At 36.4% G+C, this 18,974-nt stretch overlaps 2 protein-coding genes across 3 annotated transcripts; both read right to left on the reverse strand.

Annotated features, from left to right (window-relative positions):
* Nucleotides 1–1,317: 1,317 nt before the first annotated feature.
* e2f5 (E2F transcription factor 5) lies at nt 1,318–7,805 on the reverse strand. 2 transcript variants are annotated; one of them, XM_079613178.1, is made up of 8 exons: nt 7,465–7,805; nt 6,221–6,330; nt 5,862–6,023; nt 5,261–5,369; nt 4,309–4,594; nt 3,530–3,664; nt 3,376–3,414; nt 1,318–2,690 (listed from the first exon to the last, which is right to left on the reverse strand). In XM_079613178.1, the coding sequence occupies exons 1-8, from the start codon at nt 7,603–7,605 to the stop codon at nt 2,581–2,583; spliced, it is 1,092 nt and encodes a 363-aa protein (XP_079469304.1). In that variant the 5' UTR covers nt 7,606–7,805; the 3' UTR covers nt 1,318–2,580. The 2 variants fall into 2 exon arrangements, with proteins under 2 accessions (XP_079469304.1, XP_079469305.1); XM_079613179.1 differs by having other exon boundaries at nt 1,425–2,690; nt 5,261–5,366; nt 5,859–6,023; nt 7,465–7,746.
* A 108-nt stretch (nt 7,806–7,913) lies between these two features.
* lrrcc1 (leucine rich repeat and coiled-coil centrosomal protein 1) lies at nt 7,914–18,941 on the reverse strand. The gene is made up of 20 exons (XM_079612506.1): nt 18,831–18,941; nt 18,130–18,219; nt 17,804–18,009; nt 17,616–17,681; nt 16,809–16,976; nt 16,202–16,371; nt 15,940–16,089; nt 15,652–15,851; nt 14,877–15,051; nt 14,631–14,779; nt 13,018–13,222; nt 11,947–12,086; nt 11,605–11,806; nt 10,816–11,001; nt 10,443–10,617; nt 10,180–10,343; nt 9,181–9,389; nt 8,855–8,992; nt 8,647–8,782; nt 7,914–8,439 (listed from the first exon to the last, which is right to left on the reverse strand). Exons 2-20 carry the CDS (start codon nt 18,171–18,173, stop codon nt 8,329–8,331), a joined length of 2,994 nt encoding a protein of 997 aa, XP_079468632.1. The 5' UTR covers nt 18,174–18,219; nt 18,831–18,941; the 3' UTR covers nt 7,914–8,328.
* Nucleotides 18,942–18,974: the final 33 nt, after the last annotated feature.

Genomic DNA, 18,974 nt, shown 5'->3' on the forward strand with positions numbered 1-18,974 from the left:
TATTAGCGGTTGTTATCAGGGAATATGGGAATATCACTGGATGGCGCGATTGACCAATCAGAATCAAGTCTTCCACAGAGTCGTGTAATGCCGCTACCAAGGCAGACTTTTCAGAAATAAATGATCTGTGGAAAAATATCAGAACAACAAGATTATTAGGATTTAGATTAGGCCTAAAGAAAGAAATGTTCTTAACCCCCAAAATGTATTATTTATAAATAATATGATTTTTCATAATAAGACGCTTTGGACGTAACGTAACTTCTCTGTAACCTACACAAGAATATCGTTTTCAATCTTTAAATTTATCATAGACTGTTTTTCATTTGCTAGTTTAACATTAACATTGCATTTAGCACATTTTCACCTTTTCCATTTTAAATGTGTCCATGCAGTTTGTTCTTCAATCCAGAAATGTCTCATTTAAATATGTTAAAAAATGCTTTAAATAATTTGAGAAACAGAGCAGCAATCAAGAGAAATCTTGGCCAATTCCTATGGGTCACAGCAGGGGTGACATAGCATCTGTATTAACTCCAGTGGAGTCCAGCTGCACAATCCAAACAAACCTAAACACATAGGATCTTTCCCCATACTCACAGGATCCCAAAAAACAGAAATTCGTGTTTTTTGTTTTTGTATTTTAGGCCCATATTGTATTGAGAAAATGCCACACACCAGAAAAGGAAAAAACATACATTTTATTCAGAGGTCCTAACTGAGCAAAAAACTAAGTTTGGTGCAGATGTTCTTATTTATATGGCCAAAAAGTAAGATGTAATTCTTCTGACCGCTTGTGAAGTAAATCAATGAGATTTTTATAACATTATAACAGACTACTTAATTAAAATACCGTTGTCAATCACGTCTAAATTAGATCAATGCTCTATCATTTTAATTGTGCCTGTTGTATACATTAAAAAAATTATGGATAAGCAAAGTCCAGTAAATGTTGATCTTGAAATATTAAATATATAAAATCAATATAATACAATACACTGTCAACCAAGTATTTATTTAGGTTTTCTTTATAGAATCATTAAAGATTTATGATACATTGACTTTATGGGGTTAAACTTTTTTCTTTTTCTTTTTAGTTTTGAGGTGTTTTTGCTACCCCTTCTAGTCCGTTATGGCCACAATCTTTGGTCTATTTAAAAAGAGCATTACATTTTCTGTAAGTTGAGGGTTAATTTTAAAAACTGTTGCGAAAAATACCAATACTGTACGTGAACATTTTAGTAAAAGAAAGAGACGGGAAAAGATTGAGAGATGTACTGAAAATAAAGGTAAAAGAGGAATTGATTGATAGCTTTTGACAACCCAAAAGAATGCTTTATGTGTGTTATATTGCAGAGTTACAAACACAGACGTTTCTTCTCCAAGACGAGATTCCACACAAAACATAAATGATCACAATACTAGAGCAAAAAGCAAGTGTTTTTTATATATATATATTTTACATATATAAAACTTTGGTTAAAAAAAGTGCAACAGAACAAAAACATTGCTCTTGATTAGAAAACCTATACAGAGAAAATAAAGTTACCGTACTTACAATAATAGAAAAAAAAACTGCATAAGGCACAATCTTGTGGAATGTATAAACAAAGATTATCCACGGCAGTTTAACATCTTTATGTCCTCTAAACCAAGAACACTACAATACAAATTATATTAATTCCCCTTTTAAATTAGGTAGGATTGCAATAGGATTAGAATATATATTAAAAAAAAAAATCTAATTCGCATTTCACAACAAGGTGAACAACATCGTAATATTCCAACATGACAGTCAGTTACAAAGACGAAAAAAAAAAACTCCAGTACAAGTAAACTCCAATATAAATATGCACAATTGAGTGTCGGTGTTTCTATCAATAGACTACAAAACTAACCAACATACAAATAATTAGTGTTGTGATTAAATAGTTAGACAAATAATCAAGCCACTCAAATGTCTTTGTGTGAGCTGTTAAATTATATTATACATTTTCATGTCACATTGTAGAGCTCCAGCTTACAATATGTGCTAAGAAGATAAAGTCAGAACCTTTATAAAGTATCATGAACAATAAGGCAGGGTGGCACAGAAATGGCAAAAACAAAGAACAAAAAGATGATCTTAGGCACATGTTCCAACAACGTGTCATGTTTGGTTGGTTTTAATTTCTCAGATTACATTTAAACTGCCCTCCATTTCCCTTTATGAATTACACCATCACTCATCAGGAACAACGAGTGAAGTCACAAAACTGAAAACAAACTAACGACTGTATCAAACAAAATGACAATAGACACACAAGTGTCTAAAGTTTAGGTGGGAGGAGTTTATCTTTTCTTCTCTCTTCCTCTTAAATATTAGTCATGGTTGAAGGCAGACAGGATAAAGCTGTTAAAGACTTGCAAAGCTAAGGATGAAATGTAAATGAATGTGAAAGCGAGTGCAAGCCAAGGTTCAAGGAGCAGGCGCTGAGGCAGGAATGCAGTCGTTGGCAGTGGGGTGGGGTGGGGGACTCATTACCTTTTTGCTTTTGTCCTATGAAAGCAAGTGTCGACCGGTGTGGTATGAATCATGCTTTAATAATTAAGAATCTGCACATCAAAAAGGTCACAGACTCCCTCGTTGTCATCAAGGTTGAAATTGTAATCCACACCAGGGTTAGGTGAAAGTCTTAGCAAGGGGAAAACTACAGTGGTAAACACAAAAAAACACAAACACAAGTTATTACAGGGCACAGATTGAGTTCATCCAATATGCATTTACAAAAAAAAAATACTAACAAGAGGTATCAATCCATACATTACTGTTAAAAAATTTGAGGTTGTTAATGTTTTTGAAAGAACTATCTTATGCCCACCAAGACTGCATTTATTGATATACATTATAAACAGTAATATAGTGAAATATTAAAACGACTAGTAAATAGTATTTAAACAACGGTTTTCTATTTTAATACATTTTAAAATGTAATTTATTCCTGTGATGGCAAATTTAATTTAGTGCTTAAGTATTTCTTATTATCGATGTCGAAAAAGGTTGCGCATAACAGCGATCCCATGACTGCATAACAGGGATCAATGCCATAACACAACAAGCCTAAGGCAAAAGTGATAGAGAAAAACTGGCAAGCATAGGAGAAAGAAGCCTTGAGAGGAACCATCACTCAGCTGTTTTGTCAGGAGTCAGGACATATTAAAAAGATTTATATACACTGCTAGCTATATGATTAATTGATAAGGTCAGCAGTGAACTGCTTCAAGTCAGAACAAATAGAACCAAAGGAAGCTGTTGTGTGTGGCCACAAGGGGGCTGTGCAGAAGGCCAACACTGACACAAATAAATGGCTGAAAAAATATTTGTAAAGAACTTACCATCTGAAGACATCAATTCATCAATGAGGTTAGAAACACCTGGAGAAAAATGGAAAAGGCAAGTGTAAATTAGGAGATGCATCTCCTTGAAGTTCACTGAAAAATATAAAAATCTTTTTTTTGTTTGTTGTTGGTATAATGGCATCCATGTTACCTTCTCTCTCATCCCTCATTTCTTCCAGCATGGACTGCAGATCCTGACCACCCATGTCCCTCTGCTGTTCTTCAGGTCCATCTAGAGAGCCCTGCATCAGCAAACACTGACTGGCAGGAGACTCAGGGTGGCATTCTTTATAAAAAATAAATAAAAAAAAAGGTAGAAAAGAGGTAGAAATTGTAACTGAAATCAATCATTAAAATACTGTATAAAAATTCTCATATACACTACAATTCAAAATTATTTTCTTTTAGAGAAATGTATTTTATTCAGTTAAAAGCGTTCTTTTGAACTTCCTATTGATCAGAGAATCCTGAAAATATATAGCAGTTTAAGTTCAACATTGATACATTTTTCTGGATCATCAAATCAGCATATTAGAATGATTTCTGAGACACTGAAGACTGGAGTAATGATGCTGATGTAATACAAGGAATATATAATATAATGAATAAATTACATTTTAAAATATATTAAAATAGAAATCTTTTAAATTGTAATATTTCACAAATGACTGTTTTTAATGTATATTTGATCAATAAATGCAAACTTAGCAAGCATAAGAGATTTATCACCAAAAAAACAACCAAACTTTTGAATGGAAATATATATTTATATATGTTCATTAATATATCTTCTCACATATATTTAAATGTGATGTATGTAATTTTTTAATTGTTAAATAATGTTTTTTTTTGTTTGTTTTTTACAATCCAATGATTGTATATAAATATCAAATCACGTAGTAAGGAATGGGGCCAGTATGAAAGCAGTACCCATGTGCATATCGGGGGACGTGGAGGACGGAGTGAGTTGGTGCTCTGCAGCGGGGCTTTTGAGCGGCACACGCTTCAGATCACAGAGATCGGCTGAGGAGATGGGGAATCTCTGCAGCGCTGCTGGAGTACTAGGTGGAGTTGGCATGGCAGAAATGTCGTCTAAAGGTGGGACGGAGACAACAACAGGCTTGGAGCAGCTCGTCTCTCTGTTTATCAGCATCACCTGGATGGGAGCCGTGTGACTTCGCAAGTTCACCTGGTATTTCTTCTGACCATTGTGGCCCTGAGTCAAGAAAAAGGCATGGAGATTATACAGACAAAAATCACACACAAAAAAAGCAAATGAACACCTTTTACATATAAATGTACGAAAAGAAAAAAAAATATTTAAAAAGGAACACTCAACTTTTTTTTGGAAATAGGCTAATTTTCCAACTCCCCTAGAGTTAATCAGTTGAGTTTTACTGTTTTTGTATCCATTCAGACAATCTCCGGGTCTGGCGGTAGCACTTTTAGCATAGCTTAGCATAGATCATTGAATCTGATAAGACCGTTAGCATCTCTCTAAAAAAAAAAAATGACCAAAGAGTTTCGATATTTTTCCTATTTAAAACTTGACTCTTCTGTAGTTACATTGTGTACTAAGACCGACGAAAAATGAAAAGTTGTGATTTTCTAGGCCAATATGACTAGGAACTATACTCTCATTCCTGCATAATAAAATATCAAAACTCTTTGCTAAGCTATGCTAAAAGTGCTACCGCCAGACCCAGAGATCAGCTGAGTGGATTCGAAAACGGTAAAACTCAACTGTTTAACTCTAGGGGAGTTGGAAAATGAGCCTATTTCCATAAAAAGTGGAGTGTTGCTTTAACATTTTTCCACTTTCACACTCAAACTGTTTTGAATAAAGATAAATTATGCACAATCTCAAGTTGGTATAACATACCATCTCCGGCACTGGGACCTCCAATTGTGTTCCTGATGGTGCCATGACAGCTAGAAGAGTATCCCCTCCAAACGCATCACATATGTCCTCATGTGTCACATAGCTGTATGTATACAATGCTAAGGAACATATACCAAGGGCTAATGCATTGTATCTCCAATCCTTTTCTACATAAATATATAAAATAAAATATAAAAAAAATATTCCTATTTTTCTTAAAAAATACTCTATATTTTTTCCATAATCATGCCCCCCTTGGGCCTTTGCACCATGACAATGTACATTTTGAGATGGCTGAACTGTTAATAAAACAACTTCAAGTTTAAACCAAAGAGGAATAACTGGTGGGGTGAGGGTTATGAAACTCTAGCATGAACCACAGTATACAAGAGACTGGAAAAACTGGACTAGGGCCACTCAAATACTTAACAAGGACCAAGGATAGCATTCAACATGTAATTACGTGCACTCCTCCGACAATGCCGTTTTCTGGGACTGTTAATTACCTGGGGAACCACCCAAAAATGGAAGAATATCAGACGAGAATAAGGAAAAAGTAAAACGCAACTATTTCCGGCTCATACACTGACAGTAAGGATATCTGCAGCTGGAGGAGTCTTCATTCAAGTGCTTGATGCTTTGCTGCAGACACGCTTTCTGCATGTCCAGCTCTCTCTCTTGAATCTCCAGATCAGCAATATTTGCCTTGAGAACTTCCACCTGCTCGAGAACTTCCTGAGGCTGGCAGCCTGAACTCTCCCCCCTAATTGAGATAAAGCATCTGCATTAGAGAATTACACAACACAGAAGTATATCACATTGAGCATGCATGGTGCAAAGAATGCACACATCACAAAATACATATATAATCACACAAGGAAAGTAATTTTGATAAATATAGTGTCAATACAAATCAACATTTGGTAGCACATGGATAACTTTCTTAATCTTTGTACTCACTTCCACTGAATGGTGTTTTTGGTCTTTTTTTCAATGAGCCCAATACCTTCCAGAACATTAGTGATGTCGTAGATTCTCCTCTTCTGTTTGACTGCCAAACTGTCTGCAGCCTATGAAAATCACAATGTCATTATCAGAGAATGTCCAATCAGAAGAGAGGAACTGGCTATTTAGGGGGACCAAATGTAATTTACAGCTTGTAACAACAGCTCAGGTTGTTGGAATATCACATTAGCTCAGCTCTCAACTGTTATCATTGGGATACGAGTGCCAACATGATACATATGGACAGGTGTGCTAGAGCTGGTCAAACTAACCCCATCTGTCCTTGTATGATGGTTGATGGGAATATAATGAAAGTAACAAAATGTACATGCACATTATATGAATACTACACACTTTGGTGTCCCATTATATTTTTAAAAGCAGAAACACAAATGCTCATGTATTTTTAAAATAACTGACCAAATAAAACAAATAATAATAAAAAACTAGGCTAAATTAATGACCAATACCAACAACAACACACTGTTACTGCAAAAAAAAAAAAGACATACAAATTCTTTAAAATTGTGACCCCAGAAATAACACATTTTTACAAAATAATTTTGCATTCAAGCAGCCCTTTTACTCAAATGTATAAAAATATACATACAAAAAAATTATACAATATTTTAACGCACGAAAAAAAAAAAACTATTCTATCAATCAACACACTAACATCTGATACCAAACTAGTTAGCCCCTGCTAGATAGATAGCCTGCAATAAGTAGTTTTTTATTTTTATTTTATTAAAATCTTTTTTTATATATCATTATTAAGCACCTCCCATTTGTTGAATTTTTAAAAAGAGTTTAGGGCCCTATTTTCTACCATTTTAGCAGGAAAGTAGCAATGATTAAACTTAAAAAAAAAAAAAAAGTCTCCATTGAATTCACACTCTGCTGCCTCAAGCGTCAGGTAACAAACACCTGCTGCGAGAATCCCACGGGTTTCTGTTCAAAAGTCCCTCTGACACAATAACACGCCATTTCTGTTTGCTCTTTAACACTTTTAATTAACTACGAGCCAAACACGTAGTAATTCTGTATAACGTTAAGTGCCTCAAAACTCGGTGAAGGTCCACTCAGGTAAAAGTTCCTTTGTGTAATTCCTGACAGAGTTCCTCACTGAACAGCCCGCCGACTTTCATTCATTCACTTCGTTCATTCATTCTGCCACTCGTAATTGTATTTTAACCCACCACTTTGAGATCGAGCACCCCATCTTTGGCCTCTTGAAGCAGAGTAACGAACTTGACTGTGAGGAGACCCAAACTCTTCTCATGGCGACTGGACCCGTTCGGTGTCGTGTGAGGAAAACTCGCGCTGTTCGACTCAGCCATACCATCCAAACGCCCGGTGTAATTCGAAAACACCCTCTTTGTCCCGTTTAGAGGTATGGAGGTCGACCTCAGTTTAGCTGGTGACGGTGAGGGGGAGCAACAATCATCTCTTGCACTTATTTACCTCAGGCTACACTTCTACTACTGATGGCTCGGGGGTTTTTAAATGAGAGGAAATGACGTAAGATGACTGTTACTATGGCAACGTATGGCTCTGGTCTCCACTTGAGCGTTCCAGAGGTTCGTGCCAATAAAATGTTTCAAAATTTAATTGAATGTTCCAAAAAATAACACACCGAATACGGAATAACATCGATTTTAGAATTTAATTACAATTTAAACAGAAAAGTAAATAAAAAGGCGATGTTATATTAAAAGCATTTTATGATGTTGTATGTTTAAGGAACAACATTTTTACAAACACAAAAAGTATATATATATACACACCAGAAAATATATAAAATGTTATATTATATTAAAATGTGTTATAATAAAAAAATTAAAAATAAAAAAACACAATTACAGTCAGTTCACAGCCATTTAGTATTTATGTAATGTGAAACAAAGCCAAAAATAGTTAAACACAGTAGGCTGGACTCTAATAAGTACAATAATTTCAGGATATGTTCATGTTGGCAGTCAGACTCAGTGACATAAGTCTTCTTATATAAGACATAAGGCATCTTCAAGTATTTGTCTTTTGGTTTGTAATGGTAGGAGCCGTCAGAAGTCTTTCATCACTTGTGTGAGGCGTCTCATTTTCTCCTCCATTACCCTTTTATTACTCTCAGTTTCCTCAAGCAGCTGGCGCATTTCCTCCTCCACCTGGAGCACCTGTGGTTACAGAAAAATTAATTTGGACTAAAGAAAGAGTGCTATTCAAGCATCAGTCAATCATTAGGACAATAAATTAAAAACAACTCATTCTACATCTGCTCATTTTTGTCAAGCAGTTTGTTTGAACGTGACAACACTAGCAACATGAATGCAAATATGATGAATCAATACAGAAATGATAACTTGTTACAGTGGCAGTAATACCTTCTGATTGGCCTTTTCTATCTGTTTCTGTTTGTCATTCGCAAGATGAAGTAGTTCCGCCTGATGGGAAGCTTGTAGAGTCTCCAGTTGTCTACGGAAGGCATCGTCCACACAGTGAAGCTTCTCCACTGCCGCTCTAATAAATCAGGTTTATTGTATCAAATCTATAGTACATAGGCCAAATTAGGACCTGCTGCCCATCTCATACCTGTGTGCTTGTGAAGCTTTGTCCCTTTCCTCCAACAGCGTTCTCTCTTTGGAATCAAAACCGTCCTTCATTCTCTTCACCTGGCTCTCGAGCCTGTTCAACAGTTCAGCCTTTTCCTGCCATTTCTTACTTGAGGCCCTGCAAAAGTTTCATATATGAGTCTATTTTGGATAGCTGTTGAATTTAAAGGATTATATCTGTGTGATGAGTGCAGCAGGCATCAGCAGCCAGCATTTAAAAAAAAAACCATATTGCTTGATAAGCAATAAATCAGGGTTACAGCGTGGAATCATAATATATTGGTGATTACGATTATTATTCCATACCTGTATGTGTCTTTAACCTCATCAAGCTCCACCTCCTTATCAAGGAGCTGTTGTTTCAGCTCCTCCTTCCTGAGACTGAGCTGCTCCACTGTGTCTCTGAGCTCCGCTGCAGAGGCCATTTCCTCCTCCAGCTGCTGCTTCAGCTTTCGCTGGTCCTGCACACTCTCGTCACGGAGTCTACGGATCTGCTCATCTCGTTCCAGCAATGCCTAGAAAGCAATATGTCAGAACAAAATGAGCCAGGTGATGAAAACTGGCAATATTACACATTAGATTTTTGCTCATCAGACTTTTTTTGTATTTAATGTATTTAATGCACGTTTGAGCTTCTGCAAGAGGTTTGTTCTCACACATCAAGCAGGTTTGGTTGAGTTTTCTTCTGTTTATGTTCGCTGATCAATGTTTATATGAGCATAAAAGCGTACCGGTAAATTCAATCCGTTCATCGTATAATGCGATCGAGTCTCTTCAGAAAATTTGTACTGAACCGCTCCATTAATTTGGAAAAAATATCTTAATTTGTGTTCAACAAAAGAAAGAAACTCATTTAGATTTGAAACAACTTGAGGGTGAGTAAAAAAATGTTTGGGTGAACTATCCCTTTGAGCCTAGTCCCTGACTAAAATGCATTATTGAGATTGTTTTAACTCAAAACAACTTGCACTGACATATCTTGAAATAGAGACTGATTTCAAAAACATTCAAAAATAACATACAGACCCTAAACTTTTAAACGGTAGTGTAGATTTTGTGATACAAGGAATAGCTTACCACATGATCAATTAAAGATGTATTGAGAAGCATTTTGAAAAGTTGTATTGTTTAACATCAAATGTTGTCTTATAAAAGTGGCACTCATGCCATATTGGTGGTTAATATGATTAATTAATAAACACATGCAATTGTAATAATCAATTAATTATTTTAAAAAAATTATAATCAATTGACAGCCTTAATTTATATCTTAGATTATAGTTTTGTGAGTGAGTAGGACTTCACCTCTTTTAGTTTACGAATGGTCTCTGTCTGGTCATCAACAATCTTAGCTTTAATCCTAAGTGCATCATTGTCTCTCTCATTCTGCTTCTTCTGTGATTCCAGTTCGGTTAACAAAACCTCAATTCTGGCCTCAAGTCGACCACGGTCCTGTGCTAAGGATGCACCTAAGCAAAAGGACAAACACAAAACTTAGTTCAAATACAAAAGACTCTATATGCATCATATTTTCTTACAGTTTTCTTAAAGTTACGGATGTACAGTACCTTGCAGTGCAAGTTCCTGGCCCCAGATCTTCCTCTCTGCCCGTAGTCCATCTATGACAGACTCTTGAGCAGTTAGCTGGGAGATCAGCTTGGATTTGTCCTTCTTCAGTAGCTCCACCTGTAGGTTAAGTCGTTTATCATCCTCTAACCTGGATTCCAATGACTGCACACGGGCCTAACATGCAAAAACAGAGCATAATGTAATTTATGAGGCACTTCCTAAGAACTGATTGAAATCACAACCATTCGATAAAAAAAAAGAACATCTGGCTACATTTCTAGACATGTATAATGATAATGATGTAGATTTCTGTGAAGAACAACAAAATCATGAACCTATATATTTTTTTGTAAGTAAAATCTTTGGTCTTACCTGGAATTCAATGGCAGCTTCTTTTTTGGCTTTGAGTATCTCAGTAATTCGTGTTTTCTGCTCTTTTACCATAGCTGTGAGTTCCTGCACCAGAGAGGCCGACTGCTTCTCTTTCTGCTGAGACTGGCTGAGGCTTGACTTCACTTCTAAGAGTTCAGCAGACATCTGATCAAACCCCTCCTTGACCTAAAAACCACACACACGAGTTGGGTTTCCATGTTTCATGGGGACTTTCCATAGAAATAATGAATTTTATACTGTATATATAAAACCGAATATTCTATCCCCTAACTCTAAACCTATCCATTACAAAACTTTCTGCATTTTTACATTTTCAAAAAGCTGTTTTCCTCATGAGGTCCAAAAATTTAGTTCCCATTACATATGGTTTACCAGGAACAAATAAACAAACAAACAAACACAAATACACACACAAAACTAAAACTACTTAACTGAAAACTATTTAATATAAATATATATATATATATATATATATATATATATATATATATATATATATATATATATATACACACACACACACAAATGCAACAACATCTATCCATTCTCCAAACGCACTAGGGTCGCGTGAATTTTTTTTATGAAAACTGAAAATATAACAATGAAAGCTAATTCTAAATAACAGTATATTTACATGTTCTCCCCAGTGACTTCAAATTTACAATCAATTCTAAATAAAACGTCATGTCACAAAATATATATATATATATATTATTTATTCTAATAAGACTGTTCCGACTAAAAATGTTACCTCAACTTTAGATTTACCTCTGAGAAACGCTTTGACTCAATGGTGAGAGCAATGCGAAATTCATCCTCTAGAGCAGCATACTGTCTTCTAGAATCAGTGATCTTCTGTTCCAAATCAGCCTGTTTCTGAGCAAATCTCTGCTCTGTCGCCGCCACCTCTTTGTCTACAGCCTCCTTAAACTCAGTCCCACCAGGAAGCAGTCGGGTTGCAAGCTCTTTCCTGTCCCACAAAGTTAAACACAGGTGCAAGATAAAACAGTTGAAATTTCCTGTTTTGTAAACGAAACAATTTTCAGACAGTCACTCTTATTACGACTAAGAAAATAATCATGGACACGATTCCGTGTGGTGCTTACGTACCTGTGCATCTCCTCTCTGGAGGCCAAAAGTTCATGCAAATGCTGCAGCTTCTCTTTGTGCTGTCGTGCTGATGCACGGAGTATTTCAACTTCCCTTTTTAAGGCGGATGCTTTATTCCCCAACTCCTGAGTCCTCTTCATCTGAAATAATATAGCAGGTCATATAGCAGGTTTTGAAGAGTGTTTTTCTGCTCAAGTGGTACTTCAAGCAGCTTTCCAATGGTAGCCATTCAAACACATGCAAAAGGTCATGTGTAAAATATTCCTCTCAATTCAAAGGATTCAAAATGTCAAAAAGTTTGCAATTCAGCCAAATGCCTATATATTTATTTGGGAGCTGCTTCTTTAACCATCCCACAAAAATTGCTCTTTACGTGGCTGATATTTCAGTGTCATTCTAGTAAGTAGGAACAGTTCTTGTTAGGTCAATGAAGATTGGATTCATGGTTCAGATATGAACCAAGTCAACTCTTGTACCTTGTAGATCTCATACACTATATTGGAGCACTCAGTTCATGCTATGGAGCTGTGTTCGAAATTGCCCCCTATACCATCATTCACTATTCTCTACATTAGCCCACTAATATGGCCTACTTGAAGGAGTGAATGAAAACGAGTGAGATAATTCGGACACTGAGTGTGCTGGAAGGGCTGCCGCTTTTGCATAGTTTGTGCTCCCTGTTTAAAAATAATTTTAAACTTAATGAAAACATTTATCTTGATCTCTTGTCATGGAAAACCCTTAATTGAACAATGTAAAAAATCAATTAAAAAGCAGTGTATGATATTACGCTGTACCCACATTGGACCAGCGGTTTGGAAAATGAAAGGATGATGCGGGAATTCATTCGGCACGACCTTCACAGTGCAATATGGTATTCTCTAGCCGTTGAGTGTACATCGGTTGCATACTCATTATTGCGGTGCATTATGGGATTAAATGAGTGCATCCGATAACGTCCATTATGGTATCAGACAACACTACAAATGGCTGTCCCGTCAAATAGTGCCCTATTTAAGGGTAAGGGGGAGGGGGATTTTGGACAGCCATGGGCTGCACATGTTATTCTACCTCTTCTCCACGCTGTCGTTCCCTAAGAGCCTCTGCTTGGGTCATGCTGTCCTTCTGACTGTGCAGCGCCCTCTTGTGTTGATCTTCCCTGTTGTGCACCTGCTCCAGCTGTTCTAACGTTGACCTGTACCTCTCCTCCAACTCCTGCAAACGAGTCTGCAATCCTGCCCGGTCAGAGCGCTCTTTTAACAACAACTCCTTCAGCCTAAAGGAAAAAGACAGATCTCATTTCTCACAATATTTTTTAATATAATCATTATGTTTCACCACGCATTCATGTACACCACCATTCATAAATTTGGGGTTGGTAAATTTTTTGTTTTGTTTTGTAATTTAATTTACACTGCCCGGCCAAAAAAAAAAAGGATTTAAATAGGCAAATACTTAAGAGTCTATGATTGGATTATTATTGCAGATTATTAGGTTTCTAGTATGTTGTATGCATGGTATGGACTGTGTGAAAATGATTCTTCATGCTCCCTCCCAATCATTCTTTCACAATTTAAGCCTGATGAATCTTGACATTGTCATCCTGGAATATGGCCGTGATGTGTCTTCCTACATGGTTGTTTAAGAAATGAAAAGCTATGCACTTCAATTAGGGTTAAGATCGGTTCCCAAACATATAACATGCTAGAAACATAATAATCACTGCAATGATGATCCAATAATTGACCATTTGCCTATTTAAATCCAAACATTTATTGACAAAGCTTATTGATAGGACATTACAGATATGACTGAAAGTGATCTGGAAAAGAATGGACAACAGGATTGGGAAATTGATTTCAACCGGATTCAAACACACATCTGCATTAAGCACCAAGGGGCAACATGTCACCATTACCCATTAGGCCACAGCTCCGACACACTGCACTATAGCAAAAAGTGAATTACATATTAAAACTTCTGTACTTTGATGACATTAAAATATGACACTGTCATATTCACTGTCTTTTACACATCTGTAGCAGATAAAGAGTTAACAAAGCAGATACTGGACAGTGAGGTGAGAATCATTAGCAGCAGAAAGCTGCAGGGCTGGTAATTAGGATTGATTGATGATCTGCAGCAGACATGTGCCTGTCACCATGACTTTAATCTCCATTATAATTACGATTTATCACCAGGGGGAGCGCGTGGGCTATAATATTGGAGCACAATATCAGGGCCATCATCATGCCACAGAAACTGCTGTGCAGGTGGGATGGCAGAGCTTCATACATCAGGGCCTGCAGTGGTGTCTCTGGAAACTTCTAATAAAATTTAATTATACTCGAGTGTATTCAGAGCCAACATTTCAGCTGGAGCTGACACCAATTAGGTGCAATACGTCAAGCCAAACATTCTCTGCAAACACTTGGATGGCTGGAGATTGTTAAGATGTCCTTGATGGGAGAGAATGTGTATATGAGTGAGATAATAGGTGTTGCAGCTAATTGTGTTCATTGGTAAAATAAAAAAAATAAAAAATAAAAAAAGTAACTTTGTCCGCAGAAAAACTCTTAATTGGGCTGCTCAATTTGCATTCACATTTCATTTACATTCAAAGGCATAAACATAAAGAGACAAAGTGAAACTATCCATTTTAACAGAGAACTGTTTGTCCTCACCTGTCTGTGGTGTGTAAGGCCAAACTCTGGAGGTCCTTTTCCTCGCTGGCTTGAGTCTGCAGGTTCTTGACCTGTTCGGTAAGTCTCTTTGCAGCCTGCTCTGCCTTCCAGCGCCGCTCCCGCTCCTGGTCTCGCTCTTCCACTATTGCCTGCATGTAAAAACACAAGCGCTTTACTCTTTTTACATCTACAGTAGCTTAATAATAAATAAATAAATGCTGGACCTGAGCAGTGCAGTTTGCATACCCTGTAGGTTTCCTCTTGAGGTTGAGTTGAGCTTTTGCTAGGACTTGCTTTGATGCTTTTGGGGCCCTTTTTTACAGGCTCTATGGTTTCAAAAGACCCAGAGCTCTGGACTGATGTCCTCCTACGGGCACCAACAGCCAGCTTCGTCGACTTCTGCTTCTGTGTATTTGTCACACTGCAATGGAAACAAAATCCATTTCGGACTAGTGAGAGATAGTAAGTAGATAATAGAACTTATGGATAAGTTATGTAACATATTTTTTTATATTATAAATATATAGAACTATATGAATATAAATAATTTAAATGAACATAAGGATGCATTATTGTATGTATTCAAATATTATTGCTGTAACTCATCAATAGTAGCTCTCTCTAGTTCCGTGCGAATTGAAGTTTAAATTTTGATGAAGCTAAATGAACTTTGTGACAGCGTAATCATTCTTGTGTACAAGCAATTTTAAGTGGGAGGAGCAAGGACAATTTATAAACTGCCCCGATTACTGGACTACTGCAAAGCCTTTGTTAGATGCACCATCCAGTCTGTTTGTATTGGGTAAAGAATGTAGCAAGTAAATATTTTGAACAGCCTCTTAAAACACAATTCAAGGTCTGTGCTGAAGTAAACATTATTACATTATTAATCAAATCCAGTAAACTATAATGAGAAGTGTTTGTGCAACTGAAGTCTAAATTCACAAAAAACACTTGAAATTCAGTTTGAGACCAAGTGCACATATACAGTATATATATATGTGTGTACAAGTTACTTCACCTTTCAGATTGTTTGGGTTTGGTGTCCTTAGACAGTTTTTTCCCTGCAGAGCCTCTGGGATGAGACAGGATTCTGGAAAGCCGTTGGTTCTCTTTTCCACTGTCACATTCGCTCTCTGATGTCTGATCGGTGTCTCTTTTAGCTTTATGTACCACAGAAGGTACAGAACTGTTGGTGTTAAAGCCAGCCCCTGTAGGGATCTAAGTACAAATGTAGAATTTGTACTTTTTGCTACATTTCGAAATGTTAAATTATCATTCTAATACTGATAATTTTTACATAATGTACCTTCTGAATTAGATGAGAAACTTGCTGCTCTAGTTTTTTAATTCGCTGCTCATTTTCTTGATTTTCTGCAGTTGGTTTTCCGCCTCGTTTCCGAAACTGGGTCAGGACTTCATCGATCCGTGGAGTAGTGAGAGGAGCATCTGACTTTGCCTTCATAATAAAGAAACACTCTGAACATAAGCATGTGTCTCACTACCACCTCAGATAAATATATAAGTTAGGGTTAGCTAATTAAAAAGTATGGTAAAAATATTTTTTTTACCAGTTCTCCATTAACACTAGTGTCGGATGATATTAGAAACTCAAGAAAGTCCTCAAGACCAGGAACATCCATGGGACTGTCCTCTGCTAAATGAGATGTGTTTCCAAGGCGATCTACTCCATCTAGTGTGGTGACTTGATGCAGAGATTGAAGAACCATTTCCCTGTAGCCTAAAACATAGGAACAACATACCAGTGATACTAGGGGCCAGATTTACTAAACAGGGCAAATTAACATGAGAGCACAATTCCAAACAATTCCTCCGCTGATGGGAGTGTAAAGTTCTGCGCGTGATCTTACGACATGCAAATTAAAGAACACAGACGCCGTTAGATCATTTCCATAATGACACAAATTATCATCTGGTTTAGGGCCTGCTTTTTTTGGGCGGTAAACAATGGCACAAATACCAGTAAACTGACAAGTGCGATCCTTAGTAAATCTACTTTTTAAATACTCTCCTCATGTAAATTTTGTGTGTGAAAGGGAAACTCCTACAAATGCATATGCAATAAGGTCAGTCGCATCCTTACAGTCATTTTTTTTTCACTATTTCAGACCTTTCACCACATTTCATTACATGTCAGGATGACTTTTTCCAACAAACCTGGCAGCGAGCAGATTGGATTCTGTGCACCGTCCTTGCTAAGAGTAACATCTTTCAGATTCTGCAGTCCCACCATGCACTGCAGCAGGTGGTTCATACTCTCCAAACGATTGCTGTGGAGCTGCAGGTTCTTTAGTTTGTAATCCGCTCCATGGAGATACAAAAGACCTAAAAGCACAGAGCAGAGAATGAATACACAGTTGTCTAATTGTGATCTACACTACTGTTGTTAAATTTTTTTTTTACAATCTTATTAAGGTACTTTTATTCAGCAGGGATGCATTAAGTTGTTCAAAAGTGACTTTAACATTGTTAAAAAAAGATTTCTACTTCAAATAAATTCTGGAGAAAGAAAATCCAGAAAAAATGCTTCTTGATTTTCACTCAAATATTAAGCAGAACAACTGTTTTCAACATTATTAGTATAAAACATTTAAATGAGCACAAATTCAACATATTAGAAGGATTTTTGAGACTGAATAAAGGCTGTTGAAAATAAAGCTTTGCCATCACAAGAATAAATTACACTGTAAAATATATATTAAAATCATATTAGAAAGGTATATAAAAAAGATGAATTGCAATGATAAAGTATTTCACTGTTTTATTGTATATTGGATAATTTAAAAAAATATGAGCATAATGGTGAGCATAAGATATTTCTTTCAAAAACATTTAAAAAATCTTACCAACCCCAAACTTCTGAATGTCAGTGTGCATTTCTTATCTTAAATGTCAAATTATTCAGAGAGCTAAAACAAACTACTCAGAAATTAACATAGTTGATGTAAATGCAATCTAACCTACCAGTTAGGTCATTTATTTGATTGTAGGCCAAATTCAGTCTTGTCAGGTTTGTAAGTCCATTAAGTCCTGAAATAAATCCATGTATTGACAAAATAAGACACATTTTTCGAACATTGTTTTACAGCAAAAAATTGTAAAAGATAAAATACATTCTTAATATTTTCTGCCTCAAAAAGTGTGAGCTTTACCTTCTACTTTATAAATTAGGTTGCAGGACAGGTTTAGGGTGCGCAGAGAGGACAGGGAAGCTAATCCTTCTATACGACAGATGTGATTGGATGACAGGTCTAGATGTCTTATGTACCAAGCTGTCGTCAAGCCCTCAATCTTAGTGAGGCGATTGCAGTGAAGATTTAAGGATGAAATGCTGGGATTCAGATGGACCTCTAGTAGACTAAAAATAAATATCTTCAGTGAAGTCACCATCACACACTACTGTACTTAAAATACAATCCAATTAATGTACAATCAAGTATTGATAGTCTAAATCTGAAGTAGAATGAGTTAAACTCACCTTGAAACATCCTTATCAATTAGACAGAGCTCTCCAACAGCCATAACGAAGCTACAGACTGACTGAGAACAAGCTTCTGTCTTTATCAACCTGTCAAATATAATATGTAATAAACCCACAATAACTGGTGTCACATGACCGAATAGGTCACAACAGAATCAATGGCAGTGTTGCAGAACATTACCCACAACATAGCGTGTTATTGTTTCATGTTTATGTACAATGGCGCAACAAAAACGAGTGTCCCTTCATCATCGAAATAAAAGTTAAATTGGGTAACGTTAATTGACTCGTGTCACGATAATTAAGACAAATAACTGCGGTAAGTTAACGTTTCCTAAGTTTTAGACTCTGGCTGTCCGACAGTTCAGCACTTGACAACACAACACAACACTAATGTAAACAAAGCCCAGCCTGGTCGTTTCACAAACTTGATTGTGCTAATAACATACATATTATCCTATTAAAAGGCATGTAGAGTTGTCAGGGTTGTATAAAAGTACAAAATTGTAAGATAAAGCTTTAATCCAGCTTTAATTTCAAATGCAAAGTGCTGTGACGTTAACCGTAACGTTAGTTAACTTAGTTTTAACGTCAGTTCTTCTGCTAGGCTCGGTTTATTTTTGTTAGTTCTACAATAACTTCGTCTCCATTATGCTATATTTAATACGAATAGAAGGGAACGTATTACTATCACCTACCCGACTTGTGGAAAACTTTAACTGCATGGGTAGGATTCAAAGCTTTCCATTATATTTTACCGCTGCAAAAATTAAAAGTCCCGCTTAGTCTTAATTTCCCACTTCCGGCCTACGTTAGTCACTTCCTATAGGCGTAAAAGTCAA

The sequence above is a fragment of the Phoxinus phoxinus genome (genome assembly GCF_949152265.1).
Source record: "Phoxinus phoxinus genome assembly, chromosome: 5".
Lineage (NCBI taxonomy): Eukaryota > Metazoa > Chordata > Actinopteri > Cypriniformes > Leuciscidae > Phoxinus > Phoxinus phoxinus.